Genomic DNA, 22,549 nt, shown 5'->3' with positions numbered 1-22,549 from the left:
AAAAAATTATTATACTAGTCAGACAGCATAAGAAATAGTTTTGCAAAACTGTAAATCCCTATGGTAAAACTATAATTGTATAAAAGTTACAATATTAGCGAGTAAAGTATAGTGAAAGTGAAATGGTTAAAGCACAAGTTTTCAAGATTAATCTAGTGGGAAGAAAGGAAAAAGTCTCTGGTCAAAGAATGTAAAGAATGTTTTATGGTGTTGGAATTTGTAAATAAACAATAAGTATCCCCTTTTTCATGTAAACTGTCAGGTTTTTTGACAAACTAATAAAGTAGTTATTAACATTGTCAATTGGTTATTTTTTATTAGATATGAAATCAGTGTTTTTATTATATTTCAGTTAATGTGGACTGATTGATTTCACTCAGTCCAGACTAGAGGTGATAATTTAATGTATTATTTCTAAAATGGCAAATGAACTGCGAAAACCAGTCTCTTTTAATTGATAAATTTCTACTTGTAATTTTCTGAATAGACACTTTCTATGCTGAATTATGAATAGAAAATGTTAAAGTTTCAGATATGTTACTGAATACATAATTTTTTTTGTAACTGTTTATTCTTTTTCCTTGAAATTACTTGCATAAATAATTAAAATAAAAAACTGACTTGATCAAAGATTTTTTACTTGGAAATGCAGAAAATTTGACATTTACATTTGAAGGAATAATTTTTTCTGATATTATCAGTGTTTGATTCTTCATAATTCATTTATACAAAAATAATGGAGATATAAAAGAAAATCTATTTAATTGGACTTTCCTTTCCAGTTGCTGACAAGTTGTATTTACATTTGTAAATATTGTTCTCTTTAATTATTATTATTATTAGAACAATTAAAAATTATAATTGATATAACTAAAGGACAAGCAGTTAATAAACCACAATTGGAATTAATGCCTTTTAACAAGTTAAAAATATCTGTAAAAAAATAATAGTTACAGAAGGAAAATAAACTGACAAATCACTACTGTCTAATTAGTTTGCAATACTCATATTTTGCAGATTTAAAAAAAAAAAAATTGGTTAAAAAATAGTTGTAATATCTGAAAGATATTATCGTTAAATTGGTGTCTCAAGTAGATTGACAAGAAACATTTTTAATAAAAACTAGGGTTTGATTATTTTCAATTATTATTGTATATTTATTTTTATTAAAATTAATAAAAACAATAAATTTTGATTCTAAATGTTTAATTATGTTAGAAGTAAAAAATTACACATATATTGTGATTCGTTTTGGCAGTGTACGAGTAAAGTAAAATAATTATTGTAACTAATACCTATTGTACCAAATTAATGTGACTAATAATTAGTATAAAATAATTACTCATAGTTTGTAAAATAATTAAAGTAAACCTATTTAAAAAAAATAAAAATGTCTTACCACCTTAACAAAGCTGCCTTCCTTCTTTAATTAATTAACAGATTATATTTAAAGTCTGAATTGAGAACTTAGGTAATTTGTATATTTTTCATGCTGTTACAATTTAACTGAAACCTTTCTGTTAAAAACTCCAGAAACTTTCAGGCACTCTTTGTTTATTCTTTTCTGTTGCTTTCTCAAATTTGTTTCAGCTGTTATAGTTCATTTTTGCTTTCACCCAGTTTTCTACTTTTTATGTTCCTTTTTTTTTTAGACAAAAAGAACATTTTTTTAGACCTAATGAGCATTCTGCTATAGAGATGTGCTTAATTTTATGAATATTATGATATCAATTTCTCTGGTTTAGGTACTGAATTTTATTATGTAATAATTTTCTCAAATAAAAATAGATTTATAATATTTGCAATCAAGTTTTTTAATTTTTTTCAGACAATCCATAGGTTGTTATTAGTTAAAGCCTTATAAATTGCTAGAAGAGATTTTTGTTCAGCTATTGATATTTGGTGAATTGCTATTAAATGAGACATAGTAGACAAGTCACTATTGAGGACTGATTTTTGTGAGTTGTTTACTTCGTGCACAGTTATTTTTAGGTTGTAATTTAATTTAATAAATATGAATTTTTATTCCTTAATTAAGCTTTGATTGTTATCTGTATGTTGTTTTTATGTTTTAAATACTAAAGCTGTTTTTTTTTTAAATTTTAGTTTTTCAGTTTCAATTTTTTTCTATTTTACATTTGTGATGCAGGCTGTTTTTTCTTTTGATTTCAAGTAAAAAAGAATCTACATTGATTATAGTTTTTCTGAATTTTTTGTGTTTGCCTGTTTAATTAATGTTTTATTTTCATTTGATCCTTTCTTTTTCTTTGGTTTGCTTTAATTCTTATCTAAAAATATTTTTATTTATATAAAAATGTACTTGAATGAGGGGAATTGCGGTAAAAGAAATTTGACATTTTTACAATAATTTTTTGAGAATAGAATAATAATTGATGCAATAGGCTCCTGACTTAATGAGCAGTCAGGTTAAGAATGTTCAGTGTACAAACATGTCACATGAAATGTAAATATGTTACTAACCCTATGTATCCTCATATTAGTGAATCAGTTAATTTATTTATCATTCAAATTTGAGACTGTACAACTTGAAATACTAAAAGGTATAAAATCTGCCATCGGTTACTTTAACATGCTTTAGAATATAAAATACTTAGATAAAAACAGCATCAGCAAAAATCTATATTAAAAAAATTACTAATAAAGGAATTGGCAGAAATGATCCACTCTATTTCAAATTTAAAACAGTAAGAATATTTCATTTATCTTTTCCTTTACGTATTTATTTTTTTGTGGAACACGTAGTATCAGTAAGTTGAGAATCTCTTTATATAAAGTAATTCTTAAAGTTGGCTAGTTGTGAAAGTAGTTTTTTATGTTAAATTTTTAAATTTTATTTTATTCAGGAATGGTCAGAGGTCACGTTTCATTAAAAATTTTTAATTATCAATAAGTTGTATATAAATGTGTGTTATTTAAATAAGATCGTTCTCTTGTGGATAGAATTGAATTCCTTGTGTTGTTCAATGAAAATATTCTTACTTTGGTTGGCATTCTGTTTTTACATATTAAATTTTTAATTAATAAAGTTCACTAATGTGTCCAGCAGTTTGTTTTTTATGAAGTGTAAGTTAACAACTAAGATACTTATAAGTTCTTTATACTTAATTTATGATAAATTTTTATCTGTTGTTGAAATATATACAATATACTGTTGTTTACTTGATTATTTGGAAGTTATACTTTGTTAACCTATTCTGAATACAGGGTGTCTACTACTTAAAATGTTGATTTTTCTTTATTATTTGATGCTGTTTTAATATGTTGATTTTTTTATACAAGCCTTCTATTAGAATAAAGTATTTAAAATTATTTTTTAACATTTTTTATGATAATATGATATAAATTTATAGTACATTAAGTAACTTTGATTAATGTGTTACATATTGATTTTTTCATACAGGTTGTAATAATCTGACTGTAAACAAAGGGATTCTTCTTTACGTAACTGTATGCACGTCAATATATATAAATTTCTCTTTCTCTGTTATTAATTGTTGTTAGTTTTTGAATTACCACAATCATAGATAAAAAATATATTGAATATGTTTTAAAATGAAACGTAATAAATCCTTATAACAAGAAGTCAAAGATGTAAAAGTAATATAAAGATTAGTGCCTATGTATTATTTATTGTTTTATTTAACAGTTTTCCGTTGCAGGTTTTTTCATTAATAACTTAAGCATTATCAGAGAGTTATGCTTTTTAACAATGAATTTGAAAAAAATTACAAATGCGTTGTTTTTTTTAATACACACTTGCTCAGGTGCTTTTAAAACTGATCCCAAAAAACTAAATAATTTATAAAAAATTTAATTCAAATATTAATGATACTAAGGCAAGTATTTTAAGATAGAGTAAGCAGAAAAAAATAAAAATATTCTACTTATGAATGGTCAATAAAAACTTAAAAAAATCACTATCAGGAATATTATTTTCAAGGAAATAATGCGATTAGCGAAAATCTAATTAAAATGATTTCGTTTGGAAAAACATATTAAATCTTAAGTCCCTGGCACTTAAAAAAAAATTAACAGGAATAAAGTAGAATTAATGAACAATTAAAATTTGAACATTGATTGGGCTTACAGAAATATGTTTAAATTATTAAAAAATGTTTAAAAAAAATTGTTCAATGGTACCAAACTTTTGTCTCTTTATTTAATAACAGATTGCAGTAGAGCAGCCGAGTCTTTCAATTTCTTGATTGATTGAACTAATGAACGTAACCCTGTACTTTTAATTATTTTTTAAAATATATCCATTCTAAAGAAGCAAAAGTCTCAGTGAATTGCAGAACAGAGTTAGTGAAAAAAGGAGTAAATGAAAACAAACTTAGTAGAAAAGTATTTTATTCTGCTGCTTAAGTGCAATTTACAGATATAAATGTCTAATTAGCAAGTAACATGATACTATTTAAAGTTAATTTACATCTACTGCATTAGGGCTGATTCTTACTGACATACCCGAAACATAGATTTTTCACAATTATTGTACTTAATTGCTATATAACACTCCTCTTTGTTGGTTTGTTTGTCAGACTTTGGCATTAAAAAACCTTATAATTTAGTAAATATGTTCTAGTTTGTTTTACTTGAGAGGTAGACACCCTGTGATTATTAATTTAATGACAAGTAGACAAAATTCATAAATATTCTTTATTTTTAGTGGGCCCAGGCGAGCCGCGCGTGGGCAGGTACCGTCTACTCTCCGACCCTGACTTCAGGCATTCGGAAGAATTGTTTCAATCATGATAACTGTAATGTTATATAACTGTCTGTCTGTAGGTGGTAGGTAAGCAAGACAAGTCTGCTGTTCCGATTGAGTTTATTTATTTATTCAGTTTAACTATATAACAATAACAGAATACATAATTTCTTAATAAAATTTTAATGTCAGTATACATTTGTGTTATTATTTTTTGGTAGTATAGATTGTAAAACACCAGTTTCATTTAATATAACTGTCCGTGTTTGTGCAGAAAGGAACAATATATACTGATATCCATTTCCATGGATATGCATAGTTTATTGCTGTATTGCTTTAAAAGCTGTAGCATTTGTGAAATGTGTTGTAATTGTACTATTTATTATGATTTTAAATTGTGAAGATTTGTATCAAAGCAGAATTAAACCGAGCTGAAAAAAGAAACTTAAAATTATATATGTTCATGGTCATGTTGTACTTGAGGTGTATGTTTTATATGACTTAAAATATACTGGTCTTTGACTATGTTCATCTTGATGCGAGTTCACCGTATTTTTAAAACGAAGTATTACTGATCAGCTCTTAAAAAAACCAAAAATCTGGACCTGAAATTCATTAAAAAGTGAAAGCTTCTTCATTTCTAAAAAAAAGATAATTTTCATAGTTTTCTATTATGGCTCTATCAGCTGATATTGTTTGCCAGTACATACTAATTTAGTATGTAATCTAGTTTATCAAATATTCCAAATTTAAAATCAATTTTAGGAGTGGTCATTAAAAAATCATATATCATTTGAAATAAAAAGGTATGAAATAAATTTTCAATCTTTGGTTTTTACTTTGTGATTTATGCTAATATAAGCAGATGCTGTAGATTCTTGAAAAAATTAGTACAATTTTATTTTTTTTGTAACTATCTTGAAAATGGCTGATTGATGGAACTTCTTGCTTAACATTGTTGCAACTTCATTGTTATTGGTTATTTGGTTTAGTTATTTTAGATAAATCAGTTTTGTTTATTTTTAAGATGATGTTCTGAAAATACTTGTTTAATCTTAGTAAAATTTAGAAGTTTAAAAAAGTTTGGTTTTCTTTATGTTTACTTAAGTAATTTTAGTGTTAGATTATGTTTACATAAGAAAACAAATATAACAGCCAGTATTTGCTGAAGATGTTGAACATTGTTTATTTTTATAAAGTTAGTGAATATTTTCTTTTAACTTAATTTTTTAAATAATAAATGATTTTTTTCCTGTTTGTAGAATTAGTAAAATTTTAAATATTAGTAAATGTGATTAATGTATATTTACTTTTTACTTAAGCAGAAATCTTTTGATTTTTATTTATTTAAACAAAATCGTTGAATTTATGCTGGCTGCAAAAGATTGTAATCCCAACATTTTACAGTTTTTTTTTTGCGTTTTTTTAGGCTAACTACTTTTTTAGATAGTGTTGTTAATTAGTGCCAATAGTTACTGTAAATGATAAAATTTTGGTATAAAACCCAATTAAAAGTAACTATATCCTACCTAGATGTGAACTGAAGTCGTGCAAAATCACTTTAATTGAAGGAATAATAACTAATAGAGTATTATGATATGTTATATAACTGATGGGATTTAGCTTATTTTTGTTAGATACTGTATCTGAAAATTTATGCTACATTTTCATATCTTTTATTACAAATATTAACTGATAAAAAAATCCAAATCTTAACTGTTTTTAAAATAAATGTTAATTGAAGTTTATGAATTAATTTCTATGTTGCATTCTTTAGCGATTTGTTAATACTGACATGGAAAGGCTACAATGACCTTGTCATTGTTGTGGGAGTAGGATAATTATTTCTATCTGTTTGATGTTTATTATAATTATTTCTTGTACTTTCATATTTATCCTGACTACATAATATTTTTGTTGACTATCTTTATTTATTTGCTTTTAAGTCTAATAATTATTTTATTTTGATTATTCTGACTTCAGAATAATTTCCAGGATTTTAAAGCTTGAAGTATGTTTTGAGTTTATTTTAAAGCTAGCTACTTTGTACTTTGAGTATTTAAAAAAAAAAAAAGTTTACTCCTAATTTAGTCATTTTACTTATAGTATTACTGTCTTTTTATATTTTTTTAATTCTTGAAGCAATATTAGTAGTTTTGTAGCCTATTTATTGAATTTTGCAAAGTTTTGTAAACTAACTGATATTTTGTTTGTAAGCATAAATTAGTTTTATTACATTTATCATTTCAAAACTAATGTTCCGAGTTATGTAATAACTTTGTAATTGTAGTAGATATCGTGCTTGTTAGAATTGAGAAAGTTAAATGATAAGAAATCAAATATAGAAATATAAAAATGTATTTTTAGGATTGCATTGAAGAGTTTTTAAAGAAAATTGTGTTTATCGTTGATTTAGCCAACATTTCAGAATATATATATATTTAAAAATTTAATATTATTTTTTTAGTAATAAAAGAGTTTTGTGATGGCGTGATGTAAGTATCCAATGTGTAACATCTAAGTTCATTTTATTTTCCTTGAAATTTTCTTACTCCATGTGAAAGATTTTATGGCACATTTATTATTATCAGTTCATAAATTTTTACTGCTTTGTGGTAAATGAACTGAATGCATTTTGAACTATCCAACTCATAATTTGAGTAAATCACCTTTACTAACGTCTGTAAAATTGAAATTTTTATTTTCATTATTAATAGATTCACGTTATACGAATACAGTTTCCTTTCTTTTAAAGATTCATCTTATTATTAAAGATTCATTTTATTTTTAAAAATAAAAATTATGTAACTCATAAAATGCAATTTAATATTGCTCAAACACAAATAAATCGGTGTAAACAATGGAGGTGAATTTCTATATTGACAGCTGTTACTTAACATTTTCAAAACCTCAGCATGTGTATGGCACCAAAGCAGTATCAATAATTGTGTGTTCAATGAAGAATAAAAATAAGAGCAAAGAATTTGCCAAAAAAATTGATAGTTGCTAGTTCTTAGGTTTAATTTGGAATTAAATCGTAAATTAGTTGTCCTGAGGTATATAAACTTGTGAGATCATAAAAACTAAAGGTAAGTAATATGTTTAAAGATTACATACAAGATGTATATAACTATTGTAAATTGAACATCTTTTTTCTTAGAGAAGCTAAAAATGAAGCATTTTTGGATGTATATTTAATGGACATTCTTTCTTCCATTAGAGATATAGAATTGTTTTCTGAAGTTTGGCATGATCTTTTATAAACATTTGCATATATAAAATATATAAAAATAATTATTGTCTGTATGAAGTTATTTTCAAAATTATTTCCAAAGTTCATTGAAGTAATTTTCAGAATCTTCAGTCTTTTACATTTACTTAATCAAATCTAGAAGGTTTTATTTTGGTATGTTTTCAGGATTGCTGAAAGACAGAATTTTTATGAGTTATTCACTATATAATGTAAATAATTGGTAAAGTTGATATTTTTATGTCCTATCCTAATCACTTTTAAATGGCCATGTGTTTTAAAATAATGCTTGTGAACATTTTTTTATCGTATTTTACTATTTCCACTAAGAAATATTTTTATTTATCCCTTGCACAAACTGGTACTTCAATTGAAAGAGTAGCTTAAAGAGCTGCCTATAATAGGTCTGCAAGCTAAAAATTCTTTTAGTCATTAACAGAATTACTGGTAGTACCAATCATAATGTTAAGGTCAATTGCTTAAAAAAATAAAAATTAAAGTAATATAATTAATCTTCAGATATAATTGCCTTGTAAACAGAGAGATGAGCTTTAAAAGAACATAATTTTTTTATATTTAATTTTTGTAGATTGTGTCTAAGAGACCTTATAATTTCTTTGTTCATACATAGTATTGGAAAGTTGAATGAAACAAATCTAACAGGGTAAAAGTTGTTCGACTTATAGTAATCACCATACTGTTTGCTATGAGGACAATTTTCCCTGGGAATAAATGCTTTCCGTAAATATTCTTATGTCTTCATCATTCAATTTTTATCAGTTTAACCTTAATAATCCTGCTTATGAAACTTATAGTAAAATTTACTGTTACTGAATAACAACTTCAAGTTATTTTAATTCATCCACTGAAAATTCATGTTTTCAATAGACAAACGTGTAGTGCGTGCGTCATAAGCACTTAGAACTGCTAAAGTTCTGATCAAAATATTAAATAATAATAATAATGAAAGTCAGTGGGTTGTACTTTAATGTAGAGATATATGTAAGTTTTTCCCATATTTATAAAAAACTGTTGGATCTCTGATGTTAAGGTAGTTTATTCTGGTTTATATGTCATTAGTAGCGTTTTGGAAGTGTTAAAGTTTGTTACTTATAAGCAACTTTATCATCATAATTGATATTATGTTCTGTTCCTACATTTATCGAAAACTTCATTCATCAGTTGTACCCTAAGTCTTCTAACAGAGCTCTTGTAGTATTTCACCCACCTGTTTTCAAGTTTTTCAATACCTTTATTTTACCAAGCGGGTTATTTTGACTACCTGAATACAATTTTGTGATTTAGTGTAATATTTGTTTTTTAGATTCTGTTATTTGCAATGAATAGCTTTATTTAGTATTGAAATACAGTTTTTCAAATTATTAAAATTATTTAAACTGAACATAGGTGCAAAGTACAGTAAATTTTATATCATTCGTAAGAGAAATTTAATATTGGACACCTGTACAATTAAAAATGTATACATTTTGGCTGTCATTGCAGTAAACTAGTACTAGGCCTTAAAATAACAAATAACATTTTTAAACTGTTCACTCATTTTTGCACAACATGCACATCACAATAACATTTTCTTCTCTGTGTATATTACAAACAGGTTTCTTGCACATTACACAACAGAATCTTGTTTTACGATCTTTGTTTCTATTGGAATCTTGACATTGTTGTGGTGTTGGTAACTTGGAAATCAGGGGTTGGATCATTGCTGTTGGAATTTCAATACCACATACTTTCAGTGCATCTTGCACATCCTTATGAAGATCTTTTATATTTCTACCTCCTTCCTCCATGTTGCCTTTGGTGAGTCCAAATGCCACCTCGGTCAGGAAGAGTTTCTATCAGCTCCAATCATTCTCTTGCCATTCAGGAAATGTTTTCCTTACAGAATATTTGCATTCACTACTACAATATCTACCATCTCCATGAAAAGTCACCGCCTGGTTCCTCTAACACAGCTGTATTCTCCTGTCATTTTGTCTCCGTTATCTATAGCACCTTTAGTTTTGTTGTAATGGAGTATTATTTCAGGTTTGTATTCACTTTCTTCACCATTCACTTGCCTCTCATGTTGCTGAGTAGAGAGTAAGATTATCGACGTGCCCTTTTTAAAACATAGAAAACTACAGTCAAGTCATTTTTAAAACCAAACATTGAAGAATTAACTTTCTTTCTGTCTGGAAAAAATTCTTTCGGAATTTCTTATTGGCACGCATAATTAATAAAAGTGTGGTTCTCTAAATATAGTTTTTAGGACCAAAATGATTCTTACAACTATCTTTGAAAGTATTTAAATGAATTCAGAATTTCATTCTCTTGCTTTGCCCCTCCTAATATGTCAATTGCATTAGGAAAAATATACTTAATTAGTCTGTGGTTTTGTTTGTACTTTAATTATTCCAAGTTATTTCTCCATTTTTTATTACATATTTTATTCTATTTTTCTCCATATTTTATTACACAATCACTTTTTCCTTATGCATATATTTACTATAATTAAATGCTAATTTCACTTGCACAGGCATGTAAAGCACACCAAGTTTTATGATTTCATCACATTTTTCTAAAGCACTAATGTACTTTTCTGAACCTTTGTATATTCATTTTTATGCATCACACACATCAAGTTCAGTTTCAGTTATGACTTTTTGATTGTTATTATTAGAGACACTTCTTCTACATTGATGAGTTTGCTGTTGTGTGTGATGTAGGTGTTTTATAGGTCATTGCTATTAGAAAAAACACAACCATGATCAGAAAAAATGAAACGTCAAAAAAGTAAAATACATTCAGAACATCGAGTAAAGTATTAAAGTTTAGATGGCAGAAATGATAGTCAATGAATTTTTTTCATAACAATGATATTTTCATAAACTTTTATTATATTGTTGTTCTGTTAATGATTTATTTTATAAGATAATGTTGTAAGCATCTGCAAAATAAAATTTATACTATTTAAGATATTAAGAGCAAAATATTACGACAGAGCTTAAAAGTTTGAATTAAATGTGATTTGATAAAAATGAAATCAGGTGATCAAGTTTTACTGTTTCTGATAAACTTAAGTTCACTATCATCACTGATTAAACATTTTTTTTTTAGAATAAGATTAGTTTTCTTTTTGCTATTAATATTTCATAATCAAAAAATCAGGGAAAAAATTACAATAATGTTTTAAATGTATTAATACAATAAAATTTGCTTATTTACCTCGTAAAAAAAAAAAAAATACTAAATCAGTGGTGACTGATAGATCCCATGTTTTATAGATATAAGGATGTTTTTGGCAGAGGGTTAAGAACATAAACAATTTTATATTAAGCAGTTTTATATTGTTAATTTCCAAGTAGACCAAATTTCAATTTTAATATTAACAATAAAAAAACTGCTTACTTAGTGTACAATATTTTAATATATGCATTGTAAAAAGAACTAAAAACCATATCCTTTTTTTATAATGGTTTGATTTACATTGCAATCGCATATGAAACAGTAATTGTTAGTTCAATGGTTTATTTCTAATTTTTATTTGAATACTGGAAAAATAATGTATCCTGTACTTAAAATGATTTAACATTCAGCGGTAATACAATCTTTCTTCAGGGACCTGACCTGTTTTTGGACCTGAGTATGATTTCTTTGTATGTTTTTTTTTTTTGTTTTTTATTAATTCTGTTTTGATACAAAGAAAACATATTTTATTTTTAATTTTGTATCATTAAAGTATGTTATTTTATAAATAATTTGAATAATTCCTGAACTGTTTTACTATAAGAAATTGCAATTAGTGTGTTATAATATTTTATTTTTAAGAAATATGATAATATGTTTCGTTTTAACTTATTTGTGAAAATTCTGATGTACACATCATTTTTGTCTTGAAATGTTATATTACATTGTTATAAATGTATATTTATGTTATTTGTATTTATATATTAGTAAACAATTTTTTCCCCTTCTACCTACAGATTTTTATTTTTTAGTTAAAATAATTATGTAGCATGATACATGTGGCACATTGCTTGGCACATTTTAATTGATCGTATATCAAATTAATATTGTTGTTATTATTATCATCATCGTTTTTAATATAAGGCTGCTTTCACATTCTTGAAATAGGAGAGGATAATTATTTAATGTTTGTAAAAATTGCATATATATAAATCAGTTGTAATGAAATATTTTATGTGTGTATGTATTTCATTCATAGTGTTTAATAATAATAATAATAATAAAACTAATTTATTTTAATGTGAATTGTTAAATGACCAAGAGCATAATTTTTGCTCCTTTTATGATATAGTCAGACTAAAAGTATGTACACCAATTCTAATACAATGTAATGGGTAGGATCTAGAGTGGTATGTAGTTTTTGCAATTTGTACTTATTTCATGATAATTACATTGGTATTTTATTTGGTAAATGATCCTATTAATTTAAGTTGCTATTCCTTACCCTTACTTTGTATTTTGGTAGCATAAATTTATAGTTAATTCCTGATCTATTTTGATATTGTATAAAAAATTAATATATATATATGTATATATATATATAATTAATGGACCATTTATTATTATCATCTTATAATATTAATAATAATATCGGTATTTAATGTTTTTAAAATATTTTTTATACATATGTATTTATATATGTAACGACAATAAAATTAAGAAGATTTTTTATATTATTTATGTATATGCTTATATAACATATATTAATGACAAAATACATATGCCACTGTTTGCATTATACTAATGCATTTTTTTAATTTCTTCTGTTGTTTTAAGTATTTAAATAATGATATGTACTTTATTTATTTTATAATTATTTCAAAACATTTTGCAGATATTGATTTCAAGTTTTAAGTTGAATGTATAATATTACAATCATTACCTAATGTTACTTTTTATTTTATACAGTAAAGTACAATCTTTTTGCCCTACTCATTTGAGTTGTTGTGATTTTTTTGAAGTAAAGTGGGGTTTACTACAGTTTTAATGATAAACTGAAAAAAAAACAAAACTTTAAGGGATAGAGAAACAATAACAATTATTATTTTTAGTCAGAAACCAAACATGAAAAATACATTTCAGGATTTTGATCTCAAAATTTACTTAAGGTACACTTTCCTAGAATATTGAGTAGATTAATTTTTGTGAAAACCTAGATTAGCAAGTAACATTTTATAAATTCTTTTCACTTTCTTCAGTTGACAACATTATTGTTGCTCTGTAATCAATCTATTGCTCTGTATTTCTGGCTGTTTAACACTTCTGATTATTGTACATCATAAACATGATAAATATGTTGTATACTGCGTTTCATTTACCATGTCCTATAGCAGTTGCAAGACCTACATAACAATATGTTATCTTTCTAGGTTACTTCAAATTGCCATGGTAAAAATACAGATTGTAAAAGAATTAGGTATTGCCAATTTTTAACTGTCTGATTTGGGTCTGGGCAAGACAATAAACTATCGTAACAAGTTGAATATACTTTCTTGCCACCCATTTGTTTTCCTTATTTTTGATCCCTTCACCCCATTTCAGTTTTTTGAACCTGTTAGGTTCATCATGCTGAAGGTGCTGGGACCTGCAGAGCGGAACATCCTTGATATCTAGTAAGGGCAGATAGCTGTGTAATAATCATAATGGCTGATGAAATATTTTTTGGATAAAACTGGACTTCCTAATCCCTGCTCCTCAAATAACTGTGACTCTTTTATATTATGATTTATTATTATAAACATAATGAGTAGCAACAAATTTTTAAATCGATACAAGGTAGGTTTCTTCTGCATCAACTCAGATGTGTGTAGCATTTAATTAAATAATAATTTTATGAATTTTTGTTTCTGTTCTATTATAAAATTCCATTCTTGATTAGATCTGATTCAGATTTGTATCTGTTATAAAATGGAAACATTTTGTAAGTATGTTTTTTATATTATAAAAGTAGTTGTAATTATTAGAATTTATATTTAAAGATCTTATTATTTAATCAAAGATGCCTCTACATCATGATTAATAATGAAGTTTTTTCCATTTTTTATTTTTTTTTGTACAATTATATCTTGATAATCTGTGAAAGGATAATAATTTAACATACATGTGATTCGTAGAAATCTATTTTAAAAATTATTTGGGTGGTGAAAAAGAAACGTTTTTTGGGGTTGTGATATACTTTATGTTTAATCAATAATTTAAAGAATTTGGAAGAGAAATTTAACAAATTTATTTTACAGTTTGAGTTAGTCTATGAAATGTTGTCGATTGTGCTAGACTTAATAACTTGCTACTAATGAACATGGTAGCGATTAGTGTAAGGGTGGGACAGTGAACGATAAAAAGTTATTCATAATATAGTTTAACTGTTTATAAACAAAATTTCATTAAAAACGTTCTTTTTTTAAGTAAAAGTTGATTAATTTTAGAGGTAAAGCACTGTTTATTAAAATGTATAAACTATCAGTTATAAAAAAAATAATACTAGTTCTTTGTGAGAGCCAGTCAGATTTTTGTTATTTTATAAAAAAATACTTTTAACTAAATTACATGGCATTTATATATAAAATAAGTAATGTAACCAAAAAAAATATATTTGTGTTTTATTGTTTATTAATTTTAATGAATAATTTAGCAAAAGATATATCTTTCTTGATTTTAAATTTGTTTTGCAGAAAACTGTTGGGGATCTATTTATAAACTATTAATTGCTGAATGTATTTTATTTTTTGTTACTAATTCTTTATGTGAATAATTAATTGCAATATTTTAACAGTTAAACAATTCATAGGTATGTGAGAAAATGAAAACAACTGTGAATGTACATAATACTGACACTGTATGGTTTTAATTTATATATATATGATTTACTTTTTCATTACATTTCTTGGAATATATTTTCTTTGGATGAAAAACCTCTATAATCATGAGTACCATTATTATGACATTATTTTTTGCTCCTCATGAAATTTCCATTTTATAAATGTACTACCTATTTAGCAAATTATGTAATTAAAGCACATAATTTACTTTATTTATTTTTGGGGCTTCATTTTTATTCTCCCCCGCTTTTATCTTGTTCATCTATAAAAATATAAATTTTACAGCAGTTCTTGCAATGCCCTTTAATATTTTCTTACTGCCTTCTGTTATAGTAAATAAATTTTTCCAATTTTTTATTTTTATTTTTCATGTGTTTTTTCTTTAGGAGTCTTTGAACTTCATTGTTCTAATTACCGTCTGAAATATTATCTTTGATTTTTTAAAAATATTTTACAACAGAAGAATAGCTTTTAATTGATTCATTATTTCCTGAAAATGGGCAAAAGCTTTTTTAGTAACATATTTTCTAAAATAGTTGAATTAATGAGGTAGTAAGGGTTATGGTATCTTATTCATGTTACTACAGAAAGAGTGATGTAAGTTGATTGTAAATATTCTCTACATTATTTTAAAGGAATTGATAAATTTGCTAAAATACAATACTACATATTTCAGTTTGTGGAAAAGTGTCACGGTATTAAAGTCTTTCCTTTAATTTGTTTTAAGAAAATATTGAATTAGTGATGGTCGTGCTTGGATCGAGTTAAACAGCAGGTATACCAGTTAGCTTTGCCAAGAAGTAAATTCTGAGTTGAAAATGTTAAATTAATGCCTCATGTTTATCTCCTCCAAGCATTTATCATAGCAGTATTTTTCTGTGAATACAAAAAAAAACAAAACAGCTTTTTTGTTTTAGAAGACAGTTAATTCAAAATTTTAAGTATTGTGAAGATAGAATTAAACAGTATTTTCAAATTACAAGTTTTTTTTTTAAGAGAAGACCGCTATTAAATGATTATATTATGCTACTTGTATCCATGAACTTTTTATGATGGTAATCATCTTTTCTCATTTACTTACCACTTTTTATCTTAAATTATAGAAAATGTATTAATTATGATTATCGTATATTAATTATCACTACTCTTAATTTTTTGTTTAAGATTTGCTTTATAATGAAAGTATTATTTTGTTTATCAAGCAGTAATATTTTATTATTGAAAAATTATTTTGCTTTATCGCTACTCTAGATGAATTAACAGCAAGTGTTAACTAGGAACAATCTTAGTTTTTGATTTTTCTGTAGCCTTTTGTTCAGTATATTTGCTAGTTTTTAGTATAACAATGTAATTACTTTTTTTAATTGAACTCTTCTCAAATGTTAAGTTATATGGTTAAGTTGTACCTGTTATCAAAGGCCAAATTTTAATTAAAAAAAAAAAAAAATTAATGGTTTGAAATTGTACTGATCAATTTGTAAAGCATTGCATAAGTTTTTAAATTATTTAACACAAGGGCTTATCTGTTATAGTTAATTTGAAATTTACTAATCTTTATTTTATTTTTGAAATCAAAATATAAAGAATTATGATACTAAAACTGTGTACAACCGAAAACTAAAAAAATGACTCAAAATTTAGTTGTGGTTTATAAATTAAAATTACTAATATATATATAATTTTTTCAAACATTTTATCAACCACCGTATCAAATAATATAATTTAATTAATTACAATACTGAAACCATAAGATTCAGTCAGTTAAAAGTAAAAAAAAAAAAAAAAAAAAAAAAAAAAAAACTAGTGCTTTAAAAGTACTCCCTCATCAGCAGTTTTAAAATTATAAATTACACATCTATTACATCAGCATATCATGCTTAGTCATTTAAAATAAAAACTCCTTTGTATACCCTGGTATGACTGTGAGTCTTAATTCTTATTAACAGCAATTATGATAGCACTTCTACCAATTTATATAATGAACTATCGTATTGTTGGTTACATCTGAAAACATATTTCTTTTTTTATAATTATTAAAGTGTTTTGAATATCTCTTAATGAAAGATCTAGTGGTTTTATATAAACCACTGTAATGAATGTGATATACATGATCATATTCATTACATTTAATTTTATATACACACCACAAAGTTCTCTATTATTAATTTTGTTATTTTGAAAAATATACTTGATAGGTTTACCTGGTTTATAAGAAAAATTATCTTTATTTTTATGGTGTACTATTTTGATATTTAAATGTAACATTTTTTTAGGGCAGTTAGGTTTATTTTTTAAATTATTATTTTTATTTGTGTTTTTAATTGTTTTTTTCAGATATATTTTTGTTATCTATAGTTTCTATGTAATTTATCAATGAAATTATTATAACCATTTATATTTGCAATGTCCTTTATATATTCACTTTCTTCATTCATTTTTTCTCATTTTTATTTGTATGTATAAATGTTCTTTGGATCATATTTTTATAAGTCTTTGTTTTGTGAATCCAAGGTGTGTTTGAAGATTTGTAAATTGTATATAAAGTATTATTAGGTTTTCTGTAACGGTTACAATTTTGTTGTTCATTTCAATACTTAGTGCAACTGATAGCTGATAGTGCAACTTATTTCAAGTTCATGTGTAAAATTTTTAATTCTTCTTATATTTAGTTTATTTTTAATATTATGTTCATTTTGTATATTTTCATTGTATATTACTAATATATTATCATCATCATATCTTATCCGTAATAAAATATTATGTGAATGTGTAATGTCACATACTATTATTTTTTCTTAGTGTTGAATGTATATTTCCGATAAAATCACTAATAAAGGTAAACCCATGGCTTTAATAATAATGAAAGTTCAGATTCATTTATATTTTAAACCAAAAAAAAAGATTGTGTAAACTCTGTTATTACTGCAGTTTTTACATATGTATGGTACAGATATCTGCAATAGGTAATTATTATCATCAGAACTACTTTATAAAGCATTTGAAGTTGTTTAAGAATATTGTTCTAACTGCTGTTCCTTTCTATAGCCATCTACTGATATACACTGTAATTTATATATCCAGTGTTGATTTTGTTGGATAACAGCCACATTATCATTAGATACCATTTTATGATTAGTTGTATCCTTAAAATTGGCAATATTTGAAGTAATTGATGATTCAAAATTCCTAGATTTCATCTGTAGAAGAAATTTATGGTTTAATTCCTGAAGTTGTTTCTATTTTGACTGTTACTCTCTATATGACAAAATTATTCAATATCATTCTTGCAACAGTTACACTTATAATGATATAATCAATATGATTTTGATTGAAATTTCATGCAGTGGATTGCTTTCATTTATTGTTGTTTGTTCTCTTTCATGGCCTATTGTTGACTGATTTCCAGAATGCTAAGCTGATGATAGTAATGATCATTTCATAGATGTGTGCACTACTGATTATGATATTGGTGGTTTCATCAAAGATAAATGTGTCAATGGTGAGAAGTGTTACTGAAGAAGGCAGTACCTTTCTGGTAACAACATGTCATGGTGTATGAATTAATTGTGGAAGTTATGTTGGTACCAATGGATGTGGTGGCGGAGGAGACATGAGGGACAACTTTATCTGATATGATGAATACCTCAAATCACTGTCTTGTTTGATGTTTCTGTATTGATGAACACATATTTTGAAAACTGTAATATTTTGGTGACTCAATAATATAATGAGGCATTCTTTTATAATAATGTATATTCCAGGCTATCATCTTTTTGTTGATAATATCCTTTATTCTTTTTTCTGTTATATCTTGTTTTTGTGTATCTGGATTAGATTCATTGTTTAGAAATTTATCTTTATTCCTGCATCATCGTCCACAATGCTTATCAAGTATTCTAGCTATAGTTTATGTTTTCTGTGCTCATGTAAGTTCTGTCAGCATATAAAGTAACAATTTCTTAAGATTAACAGGAATACAATGTTTTATAGCCGCTATTTGAAGTTGACTGTAACTAAGACCTTCAATAAATGTATTTAGTAAGTTAATGTTATCATCACCCATTTTTATAAACAAAATCATTCACTTATAGTCAAACAACACAATCATCCTTTACTTCCACCAACTTTACAGTCTGAACTCTAGTTATTGAAAATAGTAACATTAAAAAAATCACAAATATATTTCATAAAAATAAATATAATATTTCTTATAAATCAGGTAAACAAATAAAGTATATTTTTTCAAAATAACAAAGTTAATAATAAATGTCAATGTTGTGATGTATGCAAAATTAAATACAATCGCATAATTATATATATATATATATATATATATGTGTAGGTAAAACCACCAGATTTTTCATTATGAGGTTTTAAAACACTTTAATAATTATAAAAGAGAAAATCAGATATAACTGATAACGTTATAAAAAAATTAACTTTCAGTTGTAGATATATACAGGGTCATTCACGGGAACCGGATGTTTTTAAAATAATCATAAAAAATTGAATATTTACTTTAAAAAAGTTTTATTGGTAATGAAACACTTGTTAAATCAAAGCATTTGTTACTTACTCATGAACGAAAAATTATGTCCAGCAAGTGATGTCCATTTTGGGCAATACATTGTTATAGCCTTTCACGGTAACTGGCCTCAATTCTTTGCAGCATGTCTACATCAATCTGAGTGACGTGATGATGAATTGCGATCTTTAGGTCCTCCAATGTACGCGGTTTATTGCCGTACACACGCAATTTCAGAAACCCCCACAGAAAAAAATCACAACTACTCAAGTCGGGGGACTGAGGGGGCCAAGGAATGTCGCCGAATCTGGAAACAATCCGTCCCGGAAACAAGTTACGGAGAACAGCCATCGTTGCCCTCCCTGTGTGCGCTATAGCTCCATCCTGCTGTAATAACACATTTTGAAAACCGATTCCCCGGTTTCGTAACTCAGGGATGAAAAACGTATTCAACATCGCAATGTAACGATCAGCTGTTACAGTTACAGCAGCGTCATTTTCTTCAAAAAAATATGGTCCAATAACACTAACCTCTCCTATTGCACACCAGACGGTCATCTTTGGGCTATGAAGTGGTCTCTCGTGAAGCTGATGTGGGTTTCTTTCTGCCCAATACCAGCAATTGTGTTTGTTGACGAAGCCGTTCAGATGAAAATGGGCTTCGTCACTCATTTACAATAACAAATTTCCATTTTCTTCAAAAATGGTGAGCATTTGTCGACAAAATTGTAATCGCTGCGTGAAATCTTGCTCGTTTAACTGCTGCATGACGGCTATCTTGTAAGGATAGAAATGCAGGTCTGTATGCAGAATTTGTCTTACCATACTTGTGCTCATTTGAAGCGCTGCTGAATGCCTCTGAATAGAGCGGCGTGGGCTTCTGACAATGGCTTCCCTTACTCGTTCGATGTTCTCCGGTGTGCTAGCAGTTCGTCGGGGACCCGGTGGTTTTTCTTCAATATTGAACCGCTTGTTCAAAGGTTGTTTACCCGTCGCAATATTGTGTTACGAGAAGGGACACTTGCATTACGATGGATATTAAACTGACGGCGGAAATCTCGCTGAACAGGACTTACGGATTCGTCATTTCGCACAAAACTGTCATACGCGTACAGGCATTGGTCTAGTGTCCACGGCTCCATCACAACGACTAAAATGTAAATGCCATGAACAAAAGAAACGTCAGACTCCAGCCACGTGCCCCTCCCACCTCGAATGCCCGAGTACAACCCACTTCAAAAACATCGGGTTCCTGTGAATGACTCTGTACAATAATGGAAATAAATAATAATAATAATAATAGTAGTAATAATAATGAAATTGATGTACTTAAAAAATATTATATCAGTAAATTCAAAAGTAAATATAAACTTGTGAATAAAAAAACATAGTATTATAGTTCATTATATAAATTGGTAGAAGTGCCATCATAATAAATGTTAATAAGAATTTTGACTCGCTGTCATACCAGGGTATATAAAGGAGTTTTTAATCTTAAATGACAGACAATCTTAAATGCTGGTATAGTTTGTAATTCTTTACTGTTGGTGATGAAGTGAATACTTCGAAAGCAATCCAGTAGATAAGTGTAGTTTTAATTGATTGTAACTAGCAGTTTCAATATTATAATTAATTAAATTGTTTATGTAATAATTAAATATAATATCAAAACCATCCAATACAGTCAAAAAATGGTAAGAACAATCACCTAATTGGACCACTTTCGAAGTTAAATTACATCATCCTCAACTCTTAAAATTACAATTTTGTAATTTTAACCATTTTTTACTTGTTTTTGCTATTTCTTTCACCGTATTCAGTGGTTTTGATAATTTTATATATATATTTGTAAAACGTTACTTCTTGGCAGTTTTTCTCTTCACTAGTGTGATTCATTATTGCAGAATACTTAGTTTTATTTAAATTATCCATATGGGACAAAAAATGATTGTAAATTAAACTTAAAATTAGTGGGGCACCATTGTTGAAAGCATTGTATAAGCTGGTCTGATGACTAGTTATTGCTATAAACTGCTGAAAGTTACCAAGTACTAAAAGTTCTTATAACATCTGTGATTGCTTACATTACCATAAAAAGTATAATTTATCTTTTTACAGCCTTAAAAATGTATATACTATTATAAGGAATGTGAAAATTCTGCCGATCGGTGAAAGTGGTGACTAGTAAAATATGCTAATATTGAAGTAAGACTTAGTACACCTATATGAGCAGTGGTATGAATTATTAATGTAAATGTAGTTGCGATACTAAACCAACGATTGAGAACTTATTTGATGTTTTTGGCTGTGATGAATCTTAACTTTTCTTTTGTTTTCTGATAAAAAGTGTTATTTTCGATGTTGTTTCATCAGTGGTAATTACTTGATTAAAAAATTGGAATTTCAAATTTTTTTTTAATAACTTGAATTGATATGTTTAATTTTTTTTTTATCATTGTTGTAAATTATTAGTTTCTTTGATGCCATTATTCTTTCTTTAATATATCTATTACCAAACTAAATATTATATTGGTATAATTGTTCTTATCTTATCTGTTTCAGTAGAAAAAATATATAGAACTGTTATGGGGTAGGGTTTAGATTGAAGGGTTAAGTTCTATCTGTTGATCCTATTGTATTTCAAACAATATTTAAAAAAAATATTTATCCATTACTAAATTAATCTCATGAATTACAATCGTGTATTAAATTTATAAGTTATTGTTTTACTGATGATGTTTCACCATATTTAGTGATGATAAGTTTGATCTTATCTTACTTCTTTCTTCTACTAATATAAGTTCCCCACTGATTACCAAGGAACAGTTTTTATTGATTATACATACTGCCTATTGTAATGCCTGTGTGATAAAGTAACAGCAGTGTAAATGAAAATTATTTTTCTTTACTTATTATTTTTTCTACTTTTTATTTGTTAATTATTAAATTTAAAAGTGTTATAAAATATTTTATTTTTTTGTACATGAAATTTATCTTGCAGACATAACACATCCTAATACTAATTGCTTAGTAATTGATAAGCGATTGCTTTTGCCTGGAAAGTATTAGGTACATTAGCATTTTTATTATATGTAATTGCTTCTGGCCTAGTTAATTAACATTATCATTATGATTTTAGTTGATATTTAACCTGATTGTTTTGTAGTTTCTTTATAAAATTGAATCTTAAGTAATTGAAAATT

The 22,549-nt window shown here is 26.3% G+C and overlaps 1 protein-coding gene across 5 annotated transcripts in view; it reads left to right on the top strand.

Moving 5' to 3' along the window:
* LOC142325138 (phosphatidylinositol 3,4,5-trisphosphate 3-phosphatase and dual-specificity protein phosphatase PTEN-like) overlaps positions 1 to 22,549 on the top strand; it is a 138,531-nt gene that overhangs the window by 96,816 nt on the left and 19,166 nt on the right. Inside the window, exon 11 of one of the 5 annotated variants that reach the window (XM_075366733.1) lies at positions 4,688 to 4,813. The exons of the other annotated variants lie outside the window; for them this stretch is intronic. Coding sequence (XP_075222848.1) covers positions 4,688 to 4,773 — 86 coding nt within the window. The 3' untranslated portion in view covers positions 4,774 to 4,813. The remainder of the gene's footprint in view (positions 1 to 4,687; positions 4,814 to 22,549) is intronic. 5 annotated transcript variants of the gene reach the window in all.

Source organism: Lycorma delicatula, chromosome 1 (genome assembly GCF_047948215.1).
Source record: "Lycorma delicatula isolate Av1 chromosome 1, ASM4794821v1, whole genome shotgun sequence".
Classification (NCBI taxonomy): domain Eukaryota; kingdom Metazoa; phylum Arthropoda; class Insecta; order Hemiptera; family Fulgoridae; genus Lycorma; species Lycorma delicatula.
The sequence above is the reverse complement of the archived record's forward strand: the minus strand, read 5'-3'. Positions and strand labels throughout refer to the sequence as shown.